The sequence below is a fragment of the Pan troglodytes genome, chromosome 13 (genome assembly GCF_028858775.2).
Source record: "Pan troglodytes isolate AG18354 chromosome 13, NHGRI_mPanTro3-v2.0_pri, whole genome shotgun sequence".
Classification (NCBI taxonomy): Eukaryota; Metazoa; Chordata; class Mammalia; order Primates; family Hominidae; genus Pan; species Pan troglodytes.
This window is the reverse complement of record NC_072411.2, coordinates 31,335,655-31,355,900: the sequence shown is the minus strand read 5'-3', so window position 1 is coordinate 31,355,900 and position 20,246 is coordinate 31,335,655. Positions and strand designations below refer to the sequence as shown.

At 56.2% G+C, this 20,246-nt stretch overlaps 3 protein-coding genes across 16 annotated transcripts in view; 2 read left to right on the top strand and 1 right to left on the bottom strand.

Annotated features, from left to right (window-relative positions):
* Positions 1-14,065, top strand: part of ARHGEF4 (Rho guanine nucleotide exchange factor 4) — a 206,718-nt gene extending 192,653 nt beyond the window's left edge. For 5 of the 6 annotated variants that reach the window (XM_016949383.3, XM_016949381.3, XM_063791067.1 and 2 more), the window contains 9 exons: positions 5,663-5,842; positions 6,822-6,998; positions 7,067-7,246; positions 8,037-8,269; positions 8,623-8,752; positions 10,262-10,393; positions 11,109-11,352; positions 12,179-12,256; positions 12,845-14,065. In XM_016949383.3, the coding sequence (XP_016804872.1) occupies positions 5,663-5,842; positions 6,822-6,998; positions 7,067-7,246; positions 8,037-8,269; positions 8,623-8,752; positions 10,262-10,393; positions 11,109-11,352; positions 12,179-12,256; positions 12,845-12,996 (1,506 nt within the window). In that variant the 3' untranslated portion in view covers positions 12,997-14,065. Of the gene's footprint in view, positions 1-5,662; positions 5,843-6,821; positions 6,999-7,066; positions 7,247-8,036; positions 8,270-8,622; positions 8,753-10,261; positions 10,394-11,108; positions 11,353-12,178; positions 12,257-12,614 lie in introns of all 6 variants that reach the window. The other variant, XM_016949382.3, reaches the window with a different exon arrangement.
* Positions 1,982-2,152, top strand: SMIM39 (small integral membrane protein 39). The gene has a single exon (XM_054679743.1). It carries the CDS (start codon positions 1,982-1,984, stop codon positions 2,150-2,152), a length of 171 nt encoding a protein of 56 aa, XP_054535718.1.
* A 615-nt stretch (positions 14,066-14,680) lies between the features above and the next one.
* The window catches only part of FAM168B (family with sequence similarity 168 member B), a 45,662-nt gene continuing 40,096 nt past the window's right edge, over positions 14,681-20,246 (bottom strand). For all 9 annotated transcript variants that reach the window (XM_515789.8, XM_003309246.7, XM_054679740.2 and 6 more), the window contains 2 exons: positions 19,675-19,799; positions 14,681-19,236 (listed from right to left, as the gene is read on the bottom strand). In XM_515789.8, coding sequence (XP_515789.1) covers positions 19,687-19,799 — 113 coding nt within the window. In that variant the 3' untranslated portion in view covers positions 14,681-19,236; positions 19,675-19,686. The remainder of the gene's footprint in view (positions 19,237-19,674; positions 19,800-20,246) is intronic.

The window sequence follows — 20,246 nt, the reverse complement described above, 5'->3', positions numbered from 1 at the left end:
GTGCTGGGATTACAGGTGTGAGCCACCACACCCTGTCTGCCTTCAAGCTTTTCTGTTAGGTTTTTGGTCATGAAACTCACATAGGAAAGCTGTTACCACTGCCGTTCCTGCCATAAACCCAGCTCTCTGGGATATAGAGGCTGGGGGCCCCTAGGCAGGGAGAAGGACCCTGCTCAGTCCTCAGTCAGGGGTGCTTCCGCCACCTTCAGTCCTCCCCAGGCTGCCCTGCTGTGCATGGGGCAGAGGATGTGCGCAGCACCCAGCTGGGGCTGAAGAACCAAACCCTGCCTGCCCAGGCCTGACCCAGTGGCCGAGCAGGCTGCTGTAGCCCCTCCAGCACTCAGTGCCTGTGCCGGCCATCCAGCTCACCGACCCACTGTACCCAGGGCCCAGAGGACATGTACCCTTCTGGGTGGCCAGCTGTTCAGAGGCCACAGGTGCACAATGAAGCATCCACACGTCAGGGGTTCGAAGCCACACCCCATGAGAGGACACATCACCATCTTACTAGAGGAGTGCTGGGATTTGGGGGTACCAGCGAGACTTTAGATGTCTTCTGATCCCCCCAATTCTCCTGACAGCTTGGGGGAGCAAACCTGGAGACCAGCGTTTTCTAAAGAACTGGGCATGAGCAGTACACCAGGCGGATGGGCCCAGGCTGAACCTTCAGATGTGAGGGAGGCACACAGCCTCTCTGGACACATCCCTGACACTCCTCTGCACACACACACGGGCACCCACATGTTGTACATAGGCACATGCATGGAAACCCCACCCACATACACACAGGTACCCATATGTATATACACACAGAGGTATCCCCTTACACAGAGGTACCTATGCCCATGCACACACAGGTACCCCTTGTGTACACACATGCACACACATGTGGCATCCACTCTGCTTTACAGTCAACAGGATGGTGACATTCAGGGTACACTCACCTATCCTTGCAAGGGGTGGCCAAGAGCTGGCCACACACAGAGAGATCAGAGCATACAAAGTCACTCCCATGGGAACACCCAGTCTCTGCACACATTCCCTCTGTGCGCCCCTCCCTGCCCTCCAGGAACTCTTCTTGCTCCAGGATTCAAAGCACTGAGCTTGTTGCCCAGAAATCTCTGCCCATGCCTGAGCGGAGTGTTTAGCCCTCTCCCCTGCAGTCTTCTTATCTCTCAGAAGGACACACTGACTGTACCTGGGCTGTCATTCTTAAGGATAGAATGAGAGCTCTTGCACAAGAGCTTTGAAACCTACAGGGTTAAGGTTGCAGGCTGTGTCGAGTGGAGGCAGAGGAAGCCCTGGACGCCTGGCTTTTCCAAAGGAACACAATGCTGCTCGGACGCTGCGGTCAGTGAAGAGGGGCCCCTCAGGGTGGATCGCTCCCACCGGAGTTTAAATCCTGCCTCCACCATCCCTGCATTCCTGCGCGATTTTATGACTGAGCAGAATCCCTGACCTTTCAGAGCCACGTTTACTCATCCGTGAAGTGGGGGCCTGCGGCCAGTCCTTGTAAGGAATCAGAGTCCCTGGCCCATCCCTCCCCCAAAGCGCCGGTGCCAGGCGTTTTGGCCTCTGTATCTCTGAAACGAGGAGGTCCCGGGGCATCCCCGAGCGCCCCCGTGGCCATCTGTGCCACTGGCCAGCCCAGGGCCAGGACTGCTGTGCCGGCGTGGAGATTCCCGACCCTTTCCAAGGAGGTGCCAAGGGCGCAGCGCAGCGCACGCCCGAGCCGCCGCGGCCCCTCTGAGCCTCTCCAGCCCGCCGCCGCCGCCGCCGCCCCCGCCCGCACAGCCGGCTTGGTTGCCAGGGTTGCCAGGGCTTGGGGCCTGGGAGGCGCCGCGCGCACGGCGCCGGCTTCGCGGGAGGAGCCCCAGGCCCGCGAGCGCAGGCGCCCCGCCTCTCCCAGGGCGCTGCGGGCCACCGGCTCGGCCCTGCGCGGCGGGATCTCGGGGCCGCACGGAGCGGGAGGCCGGGCGCCATGGCGAGGGCCCCGCAGCCCCGGCGCGGCCCCGCGGCGCCCGGGAACGCCCTGCGCGCCCTGCTGCGCTGCAACCTGCCCCCCGGCGCCCAGCGCGTGGTGGTCTCCGCCGTGCTGGCGCTCCTGGTTCTCATCAACGTCGTACTGATCTTCCTGCTGGCCTTCCGCTGAGCGGCCGCGCAGGGCGCCGCGCCGGGGTGAGTGGCGCGGGCGACGGCACTCCAGCCGTTGCCACCCGCGGCCTCCGCACTGGTCGCGGAGGGAAGGCCTCCTTCCACCCCATGGGCTCACTACCAGGGCCTGGTCCGGGGGTGTCGCCGAGCGGGTGCCTGAGGGGCGTGGTGGCACGTGTGTCACAGGGTCCTTCTGTCCTCTGTGCCCTGCGGGGAGTGGGGGCTGCGGGGGCGAGGGGGGAGGCCAAAATGGCGCGTCTCTGCGAGTAACCGAGGATGCGGATTCAGCTGGGGCTCGCCGGCTGCTTGTCTGGAAACGGAGTGCATGTGACCGCTGGGTGAGCGACCCGCGCTTGCATCTGTGTAGGTTGAGTCAGGTGTGTGGAAGACCCCCGGGCACCGCTGCGCATGTTACCTGCAGTTGTTTTTCCCGTTTTAGGCCTTAAAATACGTGGTGTCAGTCTTCCCACGGGCAGAGCCCCTCCTGCCCCCCTTGCACGTGGGCCCTCTGAAGCCCCCACCCCTGCTGCACAAACTGCGGGTGTTCACAGCCACCCCCACCCTGCACGTCTGGTAGGTGGGCAGGGTGGGGAGGGCAGTGGCGGTCACAGGGAGTAGCTGGAGGCAGAGCCTGGCAGCGTTGCCCTTCTGGAGGCTGTCAGAACCTCAGAGGCACAGGAGGGGATCCCGCTCCCTGCCCTGGGCTATTTGAGTCTCAAATGTGCACCTCCATTGGGACCTTCTCCCACAATAGAACAGCCAGTTTCACAGCCCTGCTGTGTCTCAAGAGTCAGTCTCCGCTCCCTGCAGGCAGAGAGGCAGCCTGGACTCCTTGCCCCTTGGGCCTGCCTGGCTTGTGTCTTGGCTCAGGTGCAGCTGTGACTACGAGCACCAAAAAGGGCCTCTGCCCAGAAACGCACCCAGCGCAACAGCATCGGAGGTGGAGCATGACTCTGATGTCCTGCGAAACTGTCTCTGACCTCACAGAGCCACATTTTGTCTTGGTGACAACACAAACAGTTCACATTCCTCCTAACTCTAAATGAGAGTACCTCCCGAGTGGGAGGCTGTGCAGAAGGGGCTGACATCCTTACATTGGTGGGAGACACAGGAGGAGAGCTTGCTCACGGCACGTGTCCCTCTGCCAGGGTGCGACAAAGGCAATTAACACCTCCTCCCCTCCTCCCCAAGGTCTTCCAGCTGACTGGGCAGGACAAGTGTGGGGCTTGTCCCTAATGGTGCCTGGAAGCTGGCCTCTCTGTGAAGCCCTCCTCTTGCCTGACACCTGGTGACCTTCCCTGGCAGCTATGTGGGGGGCCACCTATGCCGGACCCAGTCCCACCTGCAGGGACAGGCAGCATAAAGGAAGGGGGAATGGGGGCACCAGGCTTCTGCTCAGGGCTCATTTAAGGGAACCTAGGGACAGAGGGTGACACCTCACCTGGTTAATATCAGGCAGGAACCTCCTGAGAAGGGAAGCAGTGGGAAAATGAGCCATGTTGAGTGTGTCGGGTCACCTCCTCACAGCCTGTGTCACAGACCCCAGGTCAGGGCCATGTCACCTACAGCTCACGCTCTCACTGGTGTCCCCAGGCCGCCATGTCTGCTTCCTTCTTTCCCTGGAGCCTCATTCTTCAGGGCCTCAGCGGGGTGAGCCAGCTCCCCACCGTGGCAGGTGGGCTCCTACCATATGGTCGCCTGAGCCCTCCTGTCTCATCTCATCTGAGTGGCAGCAGCAGCTCATGATCTGGAGGCCACCTGCAGAAGGTCTTTGTGGCTGGGAATGAGAGCAGTGGCCCCCTGTGGAAGCCTGCTGCCCCCAGGAATAACCCAGGGCTCTGTGCCTGGGACCCCGCGGGGGCCTCTGGAGGTCTGCAGCCCCCGCGTGGCTGCCGCGCTGTGAGGGTTCCTGGGCTCACAGGCTCATGGGTCACTCTGAGGAGAGCGTCCATCAGGACTGGAGCAGGTTTTACCCCCAGGAAAGAGAAGGTTTGTCCTTCCCTGAACTTGCTTGCTCAGGACCCCTGGAGGAAAGCACCATCCCAAGCAGGCTCTGGAGCTTCAGTGCTCCAGTGGCCAGCCCCAGCCCTCACCCTGCCCATTCAGGCAGAGGCCTCTTAGCTGGAACACAGGACTGGCCCCACTCTTGGTTTCCATGTTGACGTGAGGATTCACACAGTGCTTAGGGAGTACCCAGTGAAGTGAAAGGAGGGCTCCTGGGATGGGAGCTCAGAGGAGGGCCTGTTTGTGACATTCCCATCCTTGACCACCTAGCCAGGCCCACAGCTGTGACAGCCAGTGCCAACACCTGGTCCTAGCAGGGAGGGTCGTGGACCTCACCTCCTGTGCAGCCCCAGCCCACTCCTCCTCTCCTGCCCTAAGGCCCTAGAACTGCTCATCATTCAGGGAGCAGAAACAGATCCCATGTTAGGAGAAAGCAGGGGTCAGCCCCATGGCGTACAAGGGCTGCCTGGGAGAGGCAGGGGAGCGTCCAGTGTCTTAGTCCACACCACTCTGGAGCAAGGCACTCCGCTAGTTATTTGAGCAGAGAGAAGCATGTGAAGAATGGTCGGCTAGGTATAATGTGGTTGACTGGGTAACACTGCATAAGAGCAGTCCTGAAGTGCCTGTCACAGAGGTAGCAGCTGCAAAACGTTTCTGCTTCTCCTAGAACTTGGGAAATGAAGAGAAGAGGTTGGACTAACTCAAACTTAGGATCACAGGGCTTGGGACCTAGAGCTCTAAGAAGGGGCATTGCTCAGCTGGTGCTGGCATCTCTGGGGCTTGGGATGGGAGCAGGGGTGCCATGAGGTTGGTTCTGCAAGTGTTGAAAAACACACAGCAAACAAGCTCCAATCACTCCAATGGCAGGGCACTGTCTACCTGGATGAAGGGGCATTGTGGTTGGTGGCTGACCTTATAGGCAATGCTCATCCACAAGAAGCCCACAGGAGGGCACCAGCCCCCAGCCCCTCCCTCCTGCAGCCTTGCAGCCCAGCCTCTCCCTCCTGCAGCCTTGCAGCCCTCAGCCTCTCCTTCCTGCAGCCTTGCAGCGCCCAGCCTCTCCCTCCTGCAGCCTTGCAGCGCCCAGCCCCTCCCTCCTGCAGCCTTGCAGTGCCCAGCCCCTCCCTCCTGCAGCCTTGCAGTGCCCAGCCCCTCCCTCCTGCAGCCTTGCAGTCCCCAGCCCATCCCTCCTGCAGCCTTGCAGCCCCCAGGAATTCTGGATTGGGAATGCTAACAGGGAGCAGTTGGCAGTCCCAGTGACAGGATCAGATTCTGTGGTCAGTTCACTTCCGGCTCCATCACTGAGCCTTGATAATCTAGACATGCCCAGAACACAGCCCCTGCCCCAGGAAAGCCCTGCTCCTGTCAGAGGCAGCCTTGTCAGCTCCTCTGTAAAGAAGTCAGGATCCCCTCTTCCCAGGGCTGCTGAGGGAGTGGAGACAGAGAGCAGGGAGGCCCAGGCAGCCTCCCCCACTGACCGGCCTGCCCGTGGCTCTCTCGGCAGCTCATCAGCGATGGCAGTGTGGTCTGCGCTGAAGCACTCTGGGACCATGTCACCATGGACGACCAGGAGCTGGGCTTCAAAGCTGGGGACGTCATCGAAGTGATGGATGCCACCAACAGAGAGTGGTGGTGGGGCCGGGTCGCCGATGGCGAGGGCTGGTTTCCAGCCAGCTTCGTTCGGGTATGGTTCCAAGCCCCAGCTTCTCCCAAGTTGGGCCCATAAAAAGCTACCTGGTTCTGCAGAGAAATCCAAGCCCAAAACAGCTCTGGCATCCTAGGTGCAGAGCACTGGGTGGTGGGTGTCGGGGCGCAGTGTCACAGCCTTCCTCCTCCTGGAGAGCCACTACTCCTGCTCCCATTCCTCTTCTGGTGAGCCCTCGGGGGCCAGAGAGGAGAGCAGTTGAGAAATGAGTGTGTGCAGACACTAGGCACCCCTCTGCGATACCCCCGCAACTCCAGGCGCTAGACATTTCCCAAGCCCTGAAGAGCACTGATAGGGGACTGCTCACCTCACACACAGCCCCGGGAGTGGGAACCATGACTTACACCTGAAGAAGTTGAGGCACGGTCAAGTTATTAGCCCTGGAGATAGCAGAGAGGGGACCTGGATTCCATCTAAGGGGGTCTCCAGTCTTCAAGGAAGGAATCCAGGTGCAGTCTCCAAAAGGCCTGGCTCAGGGCGTCCAAGCTGAGGGCCGTCCGGCGGGGAGGTCCCAGGCCCTGGTGTTCAGATGCTCCTCCTGCCCCAGGTCCCCTGGGAAACTGTCCACTCCGCACCCTAAGCCTTTCCCCAAGATGCATGTTAGCCAGCGGGCGCGCCACCCATCCCCCTGCTTCTGCCCACTGGGGCTGGCAGGAGCAGGCACTGGTTCAGGAACTGCAGCAAGCACTCCAGCCTCTGTGCCGGGCACAAGCAGGGTCTAGGAAGGAGGCCAAATCGGTGTTCGGATCACACTGACGGCGGCTGCGGGCGTCGGAGTCGTCATTCCTCGGTCCAGGACTTGCGTGGGTGGCGTGGTGGGGGGAGCTGGCCGGCCAGTCCTCAGCCCTGCGCCCCGTGCACCCTGCGGGGCCTCCGAGGCCCGGTTCCCGCTCGGCACAAGGCGCGGGGCGTTGCTCCGAGGGATGCGGGGCACTGACCGGCCACGCATGGCCTGCAGCTGAGGGTGAATCAGGACGAGCCCACGGATGACGACGCCCCTCGGGCCGGGAACAGCGGAGCGGAGGACGGCGGGGCGGAGGCGCAGAGCAGCAAGGACCAGATGCGGACCAACGTCATCAACGAGATCCTCAGCACTGAGCGGGACTACATCAAGCACCTGCGCGACATCTGCGAGGTGAGGCCCGGCCGGCGGGCGGTGACTGGGGACCCGGTCGGGGGAGGCCTAACCACGTCCGCCCGCAGGGCTACGTCCGGCAGTGCCGCAAGCGCGCAGACATGTTCAGCGAGGAGCAGCTGCGTACCATCTTCGGGAACATCGAGGACATCTACCGCTGCCAGAAGGCCTTCGTGAAGGCCCTGGAGCAGAGGTTCAACCGCGAGCGCCCACACCTGAGCGAGCTGGGTGCCTGCTTCCTGGAGCATGTGAGCGCGCGGCCCCCGGCCCCTACCTGGGCGCTGCGTTCACAGAGGCTGCCGCGGGCGCCAGCGCGGACAGCGGGTGGCTGGTCCCAAAACCTTCCACAACGCCTGGGCCCCAGCTCCAGCCCTCTATCTGCCCCGCTGCCCGCACCCTTCAGGACAGTTTTAGGATGGTCTCTGCTCCTGTGTGGCGAAACCAAGTCAGGGAACGCTCCTGGGAGCAGAGGGCTGGGGCGTCCCCCAGGAAGGACTTGCTTTGACAGATAGGAGGGCAGAGGCCTGCTGAGCGCCGCAGGGGCTGTTCAGAGTGAGCTCTGGGGTTTCTCACACAGGGAGAATTTACAGCTTGCTTAGGCGGCAGATGCCGGCTGGCATTTACCAAGGTTCACTGGGCCGCTCTAAGTGGACACCTCCTAGCCTCACCTGGTAGAGAAGGGCCTTGTTTTGGCCCTCTTGGGCAGTCGAGCGAGGGTGAGCAGAGGATGCCTGTCCCACCCAACCCCCCTACCACCGCCGCTTTTGGCATTGTTATCCCGTCCTTGTTATCATGGATTTCACCCAGAAGGCTAGCGTGCAGCCGGGACACCTGCTCATATTCTCACCATTCCCACCCCTGTGTGTGACTCCATGTAGCTTATGCCCCAGGGAAATAGGTACACACAGCCTGGGTCTCCCCTAGCCCCCAGCCCAGCTCCTGAAGGAAATGTAGAGGCTCTTGCCCTTCCCAGACATGCAGCTGGATTGCCTGTGGGAGCAGCAGAGAGCTCTGCTAACCTCCAGCTGTGCCCCTTAGCAAGCCGACTTCCAGATCTACTCGGAGTACTGCAATAACCACCCCAACGCCTGCGTGGAGCTCTCCCGGCTCACCAAGCTCAGCAAGTACGTGTACTTCTTCGAGGCCTGCCGGCTGCTGCAGAAGATGATTGACATCTCCCTGGATGGCTTCCTGCTGACTCCGGTGCAGAAGATCTGCAAGTACCCTCTGCAGCTGGCCGAGCTGCTCAAATACACGCACCCCCAGCACAGGTAGGAGGGCACTGAGGCAGGGAGGCAGCCCACGCCTCTGCATGCCTCCAGTCAGCCAGTTTGAGCATTAGCAGTGTGCTGGGCACTGCTGCAGGCCCTGGGGCAACACACAGAAAACTAGCCCTGTCCTGATGAGCTCCTTGCAATGGGGGAAGAGGATGCCAACAGGATATTAAGCTCTGCTCTGTGCTTGCCATTTATGGAGAAGAGAGGGGCTGTGCATCTGATAGTGAGGATGTGGTCAAAGGGCACAGCCCCAGAGGAAAGCAGCTCCACACGTGGGGGCTGCAGGGGATCCTCACCCTTTCTCTGTCTCCAGCCTGCAGCAGCCTTCCATCTCTGTTCTGCCCCAGGGACTTCAAGGATGTTGAAGCCGCCTTGCATGCCATGAAGAACGTGGCCCAGCTCATCAACGAGCGGAAGCGGAGACTTGAGAACATCGACAAGATTGCTCAGTGGCAGAGCTCCATAGAGGACTGGGAGGTGAGGGCCTGGGGGCACAGAAAATTCCAGGAGGTCTTGGCCCGTTGCTTTAAAATCATGCTTGCCCCTGAAAAATCTAGAAGGGAGCTGAAGCAGGGAGCTGTGCTCCTGGGAGCTAGCAACAGATGTTCATGGTGTGAAAGCCTGTCCCCAGCGTGGGCTCTGGACCTTTGCTGCTGCCTACCGTAGCAGGCTTTGGCACCTGGTGGCCTCTTTTCTATGTGAAACTCCTCCCATGAGCAGCCAGCCAGCCCAGGAGAAGCCCTCAACAGAGGAAGTGTGTTGCTCAGCTGTGTTCTGTTCCTCTGCCTTCAGGGGACAGGCCAGATCCCTGTTTTAGTTCACTTCTGGGACTCCTAACAGAAGGCTGCAGGCCCAACACAGCATGACCAAAAATGCATCGCCACCCATCAGAGCCTCCTGGTTCTGTTTGTCTGACTTGCACATTTCCCTTTGCATCTGCCAATCTTGCCTTAGAACTAATGACGATGTTCCTGTCCCCCTCCACCCACCCCCACTTGCATCTGCCAATCTGCCACCTCCTGATCTGTTCCCGAAGGCTCCCTACCCACATGGGTGCTGCCACCACCATGCACCAGCTGTCAGCGAGAGAAATGGCCTGGAAATCAATCAGTATCAGCCACAGAACATTATGAAAATACAGATTCCAGGGCCCCACCCTAGACACAGTGAATCAGAAGCCCTGGGGCAGGGCTGAGGAGTAGGGGCAGTCAGCTGTGAGGCGGGGCTGAGCAATAGGGGCAGTTGTGAGGCCCAGCCCTGGCTCAGGGCCCTCCAGAGTCACTCATCCCAAACAGGCCACCGCCAACCACTCCCAGCTGGGGTTTGCATTTTCAAGGTAGAATGAGACCAGGGCAGGGCTTAGTCTAAAAGTATGAAGCCCAAGGGTGGATGATGGACCTTCAGGTACTCAGTGCACTTAGCTGGGAAGAGGGCCTCCTTAGAGATCTCAAAGGTTGGCCTCAGAGGTGAATCCCAGACAGGCCTAATTCTTCTCTAGGGCAGCACTGTCCAATCAAACTAGTATGTGAGCCACATATGGAATCGTATGCTACGCAGTAGCCATCTTTAAAAAGGGAAAAAAAACAAGTGAATTTAATTTTAATAATGTTTCATTTAACTCCAAAATAGCATTTCAACTTGTGATCAACTAAAATATCATTAATGAAATATTTTACATTATTTCATATGAAGTCTTCAAAATCAATGTGTATCTTACACTGACATCACATCTAATATGGATTAGCCACACTTCCAGTGCCCAAGAGCCACCAGAGGCCACTGGTGACAGGGGGCTCCTATTTTGCAAGGACAGCCAACTCACAGGCCAGACGTGCCACCTCTTCCTCCCCCTCCCACCATGGCCTGGCCAGGTGGGCGCTGCAGGCAAGGCCAGGGGGAGGTGCCCCACCCACCCATGATGGGGGCAGGAAGTGGAGCCCACGGTTGGGTATGCTAGGCTCATGGTTCTCCTTGGGATCTTCCCAGGGAGAAGATCTCTTGGTCAGGAGCTCAGAACTCATCTACTCCGGGGAGCTGACTCGAGTTACACAGCCTCAAGCCAAAAGCCAGCAGCGAATGTTCTTTCTCTTTGACCACCAGCTCATCTACTGTAAGAAGGTACCAGAGCTGCTCTGCCCTGCTGCCCCAAGTTGAGCAAGTGGAGGGAGGGGAGCTGAGGGCTGGGAGCAGCTGCCCAGAAGACAGGTGCCAGCCAGACCATACCCGGGGAGCCTGGCCAGACCCTTGGGGCTGGGATGGGGTGGCTCTCTGCAGGTGAGCCTGGTGGCCCAGGAGCAGCAGGCGGCTTTCACAGTCTGACCAGGCCGGGTGCCGTTGAGAGCATGATCTTTCCTGACCTGGCCGCTGCTTGCTCCTCAAGCTACCTCTTCTCTCCCTGCAAACCTCCACATCCCCTCTCTCCAACCCCGGAGTCCCCTGCTCTAGCCACCTCCCAGCTTCCTCTACGCTGCCAGCTTCTGCTCCTCTTTCAAAACATGGCCCAGTGGCCTCATGTCCATGAAGCCCTCCTTGTCCACGGGTGCTCTTTCCTAAGTGTGGTGTGAGCCACTGTCTTAGTCTCCCCACCTCAAAGACAGGGCCAACCCCAGGCTAGTCAGTACCTGCAAAATAAAGGAGCAAGGCCTCTCCACTCACGGCTCAGCATGTCTGTGGGCTGCAGAAGGCATGCTCTGCCCTCAGGATCTCACTGTCTGCTGGGGAGGTGGAGGCATCACCAGCAGCCCCTCCTATGGCTGGGGAGAGGAGGTGGGAGCAGCCAGGAAATGGTCAGGGGAGCGGTTCAGCAGCCAGGGCTGAGGCCAGCATCTGGCAGGACCTGCTCCGCCGCGACGTGTTGTACTACAAGGGCCGGCTGGACATGGACGGCCTGGAGGTGGTGGACCTGGAGGACGGGAAGGACAGAGACCTCCATGTGAGCATCAAGAACGCCTTCCGGCTGCACTGTGGCGCCACAGGGGACAGCCACCTGCTGTGCACCAGGAAGCCCGAGCAGAAGCAGCGCTGGCTCAAGGCCTTTGCCAGGGAGAGGGAGCAGGTGCAGCTGGACCAGGAGACAGGTTCGAGACCCTGCTGGGCCTTGCCCCGCCCCCGGGGCCCACCCGGCGCTCCCGCCTGCCTGGCCGCCTGCCGGTCAGGAGAGCGCCGCGCAGCCCTCTCAGGTTGCAGGGTGTAGCAAGGCTCCAGGCACCTCTAGGTCCCAGTCATGAGCATAAGGCTTTGCCTTCATCACCTCAATGGCAGGGTTACCTGACCGCATCCCATGATACAGTTTCTCAGAGTTCAGCCCCAAGGCATGGGTCTACTGGCTTTTGGGGAGTTGTTTCACTACACGCGCTCACATGTGCACACACTCCATAGGACGGGGCCCTCTGCTCAGTGCCCTGGGTTGCTGGGACCTGCGGGACCCCTTTCCAGCCAGCAAAAGCCCTGGGAGAGCCTTGGAGTGGGCTGTGGGTACTGGCCTCAGAAGCCTCCCCTGCCCCATGCACGCAGACGTCTCCCCACTACACCTTCCCTCCTGTCCACGGGCCCCCACATTACCCGCCACAGTGACCAGGTCGGCTCTTGGTCTGGGAAGGAGCCTCCACTGCAGTGGGAAAGACACTAGACATGGAGTGAAGGTGAGAGATGGGCGGGCAGAGGAAGGACTCGGGGATCTTCATTTTCTGCCAGGAGCCCCAGGACAGGACACCAGAGCATGCCCTCTGCCCTGGTTGGCCAAGGCAGGCTGACTGTGCAGAATGGGCAACAGTCCCCGCTGTGGCCAGTACTGAGTCCCCAGTACATGATGAGACCCTGGGCACCAGGAAGGTGCAGGTGTGCAGGGAACTGCACCTGGGGCCAGGAAGTGGGGCAGCGCCCTCACCTGTGCCCCTTCCTCAGGCTTCTCCATCACTGAACTGCAGAGGAAGCAGGCCATGCTGAATGCCAGCAAGCAGCAGGTCACAGGGAAGCCCAAAGGTAGGCGGACAGCAGCCCCACCTCCTCGGCTGCCCGGTCCTTACCCTGCTGACATTCCCTTCTCTGAACCACAAAGCCAAGCCAGCTAGCCACCAGGCCTGAGTGGGGCCCACTGCCCTTTGCAGCTGTTTGTTCCCAAAGGTTGGTAATAAGGGGCCACTGGGGAAGCTTGGGTCAGTATATGGTTGACATTCTTACTCTCAACACCTTGGCTCCCCCAGATCAGGGCCATTGGTGACAATGCTTGTTTCCCCAGGGTTCCTTCCTGACAGGCATCTGGGGTCGGTGTAGGGATGGAGCTGCTTCCCCCATTTCTACAGAGAGCCATGCCCCTGAAACATCACATGCCTTTGCACAGGCCACCCCCCTCTTCAGGCTGCTGCAGGAGGCCAGGCCCAGGCCAGAGACCCCAGGCAGCCTGAGCTCTTGGATGTGGTCAGCTCTCCAGGAGCAAGTCCTGTGTGGCAAAACTGCCTCCTACGGTGGCTCTGAAGCACAGCCCTGGGACGGACCCCATGCTACCCCCAACAGCTGGGGTGGCACTCTGCCCTGGGCACCCATGACCCTCTGCTGTCTCTCCCTGTTCAGCTGTTGGCCGGCCCTGCTACCTGACGCGCCAGAAGCACCCAGCCCTGCCCAGCAGCCGGCCTCAGCAGCAGGTCCTGGTGCTGGCGGAGCCCAGGCGCAAGCCATCTACCTTCTGGCACAGCATCAGCCGGCTGGCACCCTTCCGCAAGTGAACTGGTCCCTACCTGACAGCACCTGCTGGGCCTTCCTGCCAGTGGCCCCCAGTTTTTCTTCCCCGAGGCCCACTCGGCCTGGCCTTCCTCTGCCTGCAAGTGAGCAGGGATGGGCTGGGGAGTTGCTTGTGCCACCAAGACGTGCCAGGTCTGTACTCCTGTTGTCTTTTTCCCTGCTCCTGGTGCCCTGAAGAGACCAGCAAGGGGGCAGACCCCGCACTTGCCACACCCCCGCTGCAGCTTGGGCCCCATCCGCCCTCTGGACCTGTGTAGGGCCTCACTGCTGGAGCGGGGAAACCGCAGCTCAGCCCAGGCCCAGCTGGGGAGAAGGCGCTACCTGCGTGGGACCCTCTTCTCTGGAAACCTAATCCTCCTTTCATTTCCTCTGGGCAGGACTCTCTGGCCTTCTGTGGCCTGCAATGCCAGGCCATGTGCCCCTCTGCCCTCTAGTTCTCCAAGTCCCCAGCCCGGCCAGTGGTGCCAGGCAGCTTGCCACTTGGGAGGGCAGAAACCAGGAATTCCACACCCTTGTGTTGCGCCCGGAGCCCGCCCTTCGCCTCCCAGCGCCTCTAGACACCGCTGGCTGCTGGACACCCTCTTCACTTGTGTGTGTGTGTGTAGCGGAAAAGGACAAGACGGTGCAGTCGGCTGCATACTCCCAGTCGGGAGTGTGGTCAGTCTGCCTGCTGCTGTGCGGTAGCTCCAGAACCACCTCGTTCCTGGTTTTGTTTGGATTTTGGCATCTTGTTTTTCTAACAAACAAACAAACAAACAATGGAGAAAAAGAACTGATTCTTAGTGACACAGAAGATTGCCTTACGCTCGTGAGTGTGAGAAGCCATAAGAGACCGAATTCTGTGGCTCAGCACACAGGACTGACCCACAGCCCAGGCAGCGGGTGTGTGGAGATGGCGCCCCGTCCTGCCAAGGGGCGCCAGGAGCAGAGCCTGGGCCTGGCGAGCTGGCGTGGAGCCCACAGGATTCAGCAGCATGGACAGTCACTCTTGCACTATTCCTTCTCCAAGCCAGAAACCACATTTAATTTCATAAATAAATTTATGAAAAGTAACCTGGCTGCTAGCCCGTTTTCTGTGGGTGTGCGTGCATTTTCCTGTGGCCAGCAGCCTCTAAAGGTGGGGTGGGGGCTCACCTGTCGCAGATCACACCCTCGGGGCTTTAGTGGAGGCAGGCTAAGGCGGGGCTGGCTGCAGTTGTTGGCCTAAGGCGAGCAGGGCCAGGCCATGCTGGTTGCTGGTGGGGAATACAGGTAGCTCTGCCCTCCCTTGCACTCAAGACCCAGAAACCAGTGCTTCCCTGTGTTTGACTGGAGCTGGCCCACGTGAGTTTGGTGGGTGAGTAGTCAGTAATCTTTCTGGGCCTCAGCATCCCTGGTGAAATGAGGAAGAACGTGTCTTCCCAGGGTCTTCTGACCCTGGCCACAGAAGCCAGAAGGGGAGCATGGTGCTGCTTCCCTCCCTGTCCCACTTGGGAAAATGGTCCCCTGCAACCTGCTGCCTCCACCACACTCCAGCACTGCCAAGGTCACTGGGGCTGGACGCCATGGTGGTCGTCTTCTCAAAACCCCTGGCAAGCTCCCAACTTGAGAGAAGCCCCAGCACCTCCCAGTCAGGCCATGCTACCTCTAGACAAAAACCCATATGGAGAAATCATGAAAACCACAATATGCAACACAAGTCAATCTTTATTGAAAACTGCAGTATTAATACATAACAATTGTTACAATAAACGTGCTTTTGAGATTTTTAAATCTGAGCTCATCTACTCATCAGATTGCATAAAAAATTAAAATAGTATCAGTTGACACCTAACTGAACTGGCTCAGGATGGAAATTCCATTCCTTGGCATGGATACGTAAGTTCAATGCAGAGGTGAGGGATGCCTTTAACACTGGAAGACAATGCTGACTTAGCTTAAAAAAAGTACCGAGAGAACGGTGTAAAAAACGGTATTTAAAAATCATTTTTAAAAAAACAAAAAAGAACCGTTTCTTCTTTAGTTACAATCCATGAGGCTCTCTAGGGCCTCTCCGTGTGGCCAGCACAGCAACCCTGCTAGGAGCACAAACGGCTGGCCTGAGATCTGGCCCAGCTGCCTTGCCCACTGGTCTGCACAGGGACTCATGGGCACAGCCTGTGGTGAGGAGGAGACACCTGTCATGCCAGTCCTGGGAGCACACCACCCTTCTGCAGGCCCGGGGTCCCTACACAGACGCCGCTCATCCTCTGTCTCCCCTTCCCAAGTGACTTCACTTTAGTCCTGTGGACCAAGATAAGGCTATCCCCACAGGCTCTCTCTTCTTCAAATAATGAGTAGGAAAAAGAGACAAACTTTCTGAAACATGCAGTTTCTGACCCAAATAGGCCACATACCCCAACTTCTGTGTTACTTGGTCAGCTGAGCCCCTGGAGCCCTCAGGACCTACTGATAAAGCATGTCCTCTGCAGTATACTCAAGAGTCTGCTGCCCTTCAGAAAGCCAGAGGGAACACTCACAAATGCAGAGGTACTAGAGGGGAGAAATACGTGCTCTGCCTTCCCCCAGGCCAACCACACTCTGCTTTAGAGACCCTCTCAGAAAGCACCAGAGAGGAGGACCAGACGCTGCCACCCACCTCAAGCCACACCCCTGCCACCTGCTGCTGCGCCCAATGGAGGTCCTGTCCTGTCTGGGCAACAGCCAAACTGGCGACAATGGACACATCCAACAGTCAGCTGTCGGATGAGGTGAAGGTGGCCCAACTGCTCAGAGTAATACTGTTCTCAAATGTTTAAAAAGGACAGGTGAAGTCTGGGTCTCCTTTTTTAAAGCAGACACCAATACTTACATAACTGGTACATGCTGGCCTTTCACCAGCACTCACAGGTGCCTTACATACCTTACGGGGGCCAACACTGACAGGTATTAGTACATCGCAAGTTGCTGTAATAATGTATTTCCTCTCGTTACTGTTGTGTCCCCCAAGACACATGCAAATTATTTCCTAGACCTCATTCATCACAGCCAGATGATGCCACCAGAAAGAGCAAGGTACTGTATGCCCAGCTGGGGAAGGGCAAGACACTCACTGACCAGGCGCCCACCCCAAGGCTCAGGACCACCCCCATTGCCTGTGAACACATTTGCATAGCACTCAAGAAGGTTTCCCAGAATAGCGACAGGTAGGCTTACAAACCACACCAAGAACGTTCTTAACAGATGGCTCACGAGAGACATAAAAGGTTCTGGAAGTGCCTTCAGGCCCATGACCATGACTGGCCCTGACTCTGGCCCTCACAGAGCGGCAAGTTCATGGGTCACTGGCTCACACTAAATGCTCAGCCGCCAGCGCAGATCCAAACAAGACCTCCATGAGCAGAGAAACTGCAGCGGCTGAACACACTCCCAAGCCTCAGGGGAGAAGGGGTAGAACAAATATTTTTTAAATAGCCATCATGATGTCCATGTTTACATGAACTAGGTCCTTTGCTTACCTGTCTCAACTTCTAAAAGAATAGTAACTCAGCTGAAGGACTCCCAAATTAGGAATGTCAAACACACAAAAAGCAAATTTCTCAGAATGCTCCACCATATGCTTCGGGACAAATTATGAAGCTTTGTAACAGAATTTTGACCCAAGTTCTATTTCTTAATTGACTTTCATTTTACTAGAAGCGAATGTTGATAAAATTACAACCTATGACAGTTTTGTGACTATTCCCTAAGTCCAGATTCTTACCTGATATCTACCTTTCGTATCTGACAGCTGACGTCCTAAAAATTTCAAAGTCAGAAAGATTTCTGCACGGATGTGCAATGCAAACTTATTTCATAAAGCCTCTCAACTTCATAAAAGGGAAAAAAGGTTAAGTTACAGAGAGGAAGAAAAGTGTTTATGAAGCTGATGTAAATGGCGTGTGGGGGGTGCAGCCCACTCTTTAAAACACCATCCTGTGTGTGCCAAGTACCAAGCAAGCCTGAAGAGATGCCTGTAACTTCTAACCTCCTCCTGAACCCCAAGACCCCAGCCCTCACAGGAGTTGTGCATGTATGTTTCCATTTTGTTGTGTGGGGCTTTTTAAAAGCATACACTAACATTGTGAGTATTTTATCCTAATCTATTAGCACTCAATTGGGAAAAAAGACTTCTCTGCTACTTGGTCAGCTGAACCCCTGGAACCGTTAGAACCTACTAATCCTGCCAACCATCCACTAAACAGATGGAATTACCAACAGAGACTTGAAGAAAGGGGCACAAACTGTGTGCCGGCGGTAAATGTCTGCCCCCACACATAGACACTAAGATGGATTAAGTGCTCATGAAGCAATTTAAAGTACTTATCAGTAAACATTCTATGTTAATAGACATCAGGAATAAAGAATCTGCTGTTTACAATGATCCATGCAAAAATATTCCTAAACTTCTTATAAAATAAGATGTGAAAAAGAAAATTATGAGAAGTACTTACTATAAAAAATAAGGTTACCAAAGGCTCAGTGGTCAGGTGTCCCCCCACCAACCAACTGGGGCAGAATGCTAGTGGGCATCCTCACTGGGCGCCAGTGCCCTGACCCAGCTACCAGCGAATGAAGAGGAGCAGAGCCCCCTCCCCACCAGAGCCCACAGCACTCAAACCACCACTGCACTGGGAAGAAGACGCACGCTCCTGCCCTAGAGGCCGCTGAAAGGGACCCAGGCCTTACATCCCCCACCCCCACTCTGACCCTCACTGAGAACCGACATGCACTCTCATGGATACAGGGCGGGCATATTTTGGGGGCGGGGTGGAGGGAAGCCTCTTCATTTCTTATGTACAAGATTCAGATCCTAAACTCAAATTCCTCTCCCACAATAAACCCTGCCAGCAAATGCACTCCAGCACTGCCTGGCCCTCTCTGCTGTCTGTGCTTGCTTTGTGCCAAGTGCCCTCAGCCGCAAAAGAGATGGCAGGAGAGGCTCGCAGACAACAGACACTGGCCTCCCCCTCGCCCCATCTCTAAGCGTCCCCTCCAGCCGGCCTCAGCAGACAAGTCACCACCATCAGGTGGGTGATCCCAGAAGCAGCTACAGGTTTCTACATTTCCAGACATATCCACGGCCCTGCCTTTTACAAGAAATTGGAGGAATTTTAAATAAAGTTTTGTTCCCTTTTAACTCATTCTTAAATATACCACTTTCTTCATAACATACAACTGAAACCTTTGCCCTTCTTTGTAGGGGAAAAACAGCAATGCCTACCTGTTTTCAGCTGATTCAAACATTTCTCCAGGAAAAAAAAAAAAAAAAAGGAATGATTTTCTAAGCTAAATAAAGCAGAGGACAATACCTCCTGCAAGCATGGCTGTTTCTCTTTCACATTTCTTCCATCCCAGGAAAATAATTTAGTTTTACATAGGACTTTTCCAATAAAGATATATAAAAACATCATCTCTCTAAGAGAACTGTAATGAAAATTTAGATAGCAGAGAAACTGCTTTGCTGACACATAAACCACCCCCCTCGCCCCAAATTTTACTGGCCACACTACCATAATCTTTCATGATGAGCTTTAAGCATGTCCCTGTTCCACTGACTCCACCAAGCCTAAACTCAAAGGGATGTCCATGAACCAGCTGCACCCAAGCAGCTGTGGCTTCCCTACTCTCTCCCAAACCTCGCAACTCCCTCCCAGGACAGTCAGTGCCAAAGAAACAGGTCGCTGAAAACTAAAATGTCCATATCCCTAACTGGCAACCCACATCAACCCCAAAAGGTTGAAGAATCATCTAAGATATTTCAGATGCTCTATGAAGAAATTCACTTTAACACTTATAACTGTAAGACTTTGCATACATTACAACAGTGCATTAGTGATACAAGTTGTAAAATACGTTTCCATTCCTTTGGATTTTGCATATGATGGTTTTGCATCAGTCACTGCAGGTAGATTGAGCAAGCTTTTTGTGTTTGTTTTTTTAAACATGCATTCAACTAGATATGATTCAGAATAGATTAATACTCCCTTTTTATCATTACAGTTAGCTAAAAAATTGCCAGGCAGTCCACAAAACAGAATTTGCTTTAAGACCAACCCACAGAGTCAGCTGGAGACTAACGGCGCTGGGGCCTGCTGGGCCGGGATATAGTCGTGTTTAGCTAAGTGTCGAGAGCATTAAGAAGAAAGTCCTGGTTGGAGGCGCAAGGCCTGCAGCACCAGCTGTGGAATCCCCAATAATGTGACTGCACAGCTCCGTCCTCAAACCTGCAGAAAGGAAGACAGACACTCAGTCACACAGAGCTCTTCCGGAACCGCTATTCCAAAATCTCAAGTAGGATGAGGCCCAGCAGGGTCGGAAAGGGCAGCAATGGGCAAAACTGCTGGACCTGGTTCTCACTTCCTTCCTAGAGACCCCCAATTGCAACTGGAGCTCTATTTCCTGCAGCAGGCAGGTGGGGGGTTACAGCACATTCCAGGTAAGGCTCAAGATGGACAGTGTCAACAGTAGGTATTCAATGGTTCCTTCCTTCCTTCTACTCTGTAATGTCTCAATAAAAACAAAAAATTTAAACACTACATTGCCTCTGGATCCAGGGTCAGGCACACTTTCCTCGTTAGTGCTTAAATATGTGGTAAATTTGCCACTGTCCCATGGAAATGCCCTTTCATCAAAGGCTAGCCCAGCCTTCCCTGGTCACTTACATTTGCAGGTGATCACCACTGAGGGGGCACATAGCTGTAAGTGGGCGTTCCTGGGGCCCGGTACGTGGGCACAGTGACCGGGTGGGGGGCGACAGGAGTTGGGGAGTGAGCAGTCAGCAGGGTACCTGGAAGAAAGAGCAGCACATGACATGAGGCTGACCTCCTGCACAGCTCCACACTGCCTGATACGCACACAAGCCTGGCCTCTTTGCAAGGAGGAGGGTATACAGGAAGAGGGATAGTCTTGACCCAGATACTGTCAGAACTCTGATTAGATAATCCCCCGCACCCAAAAGTTGTCTCCACACAGCAAGCTCCACAGACAATATGTTCGTAAAAGCCTTTTGTGTGTCCCCTTCATAAAGCACACCCAATAATTTTTATAGGTCAGATGATAAACAAATGAGTATGCTTCAGCCTTAACAAGGAAGGAGATTCTGACACATGCTACAATACAGATGAACCTTAAGAACCTAATTCTGAAAAAAAGAAGCCAGTCACTAAAAGACAAATACTTAACGATTCCACTTAGATGAAGTACCTGGAGTAGTCAAATTCAGAGACAGAAAGAA

Coding starts and splice junctions, on each gene's coding strand:
- SMIM39 (XM_054679743.1), top strand. CDS start 1,982: ATGGCGAGGGCCCCGCAGCCCCGGCGCGGCCCCGCGGCGCCCGGGAAC.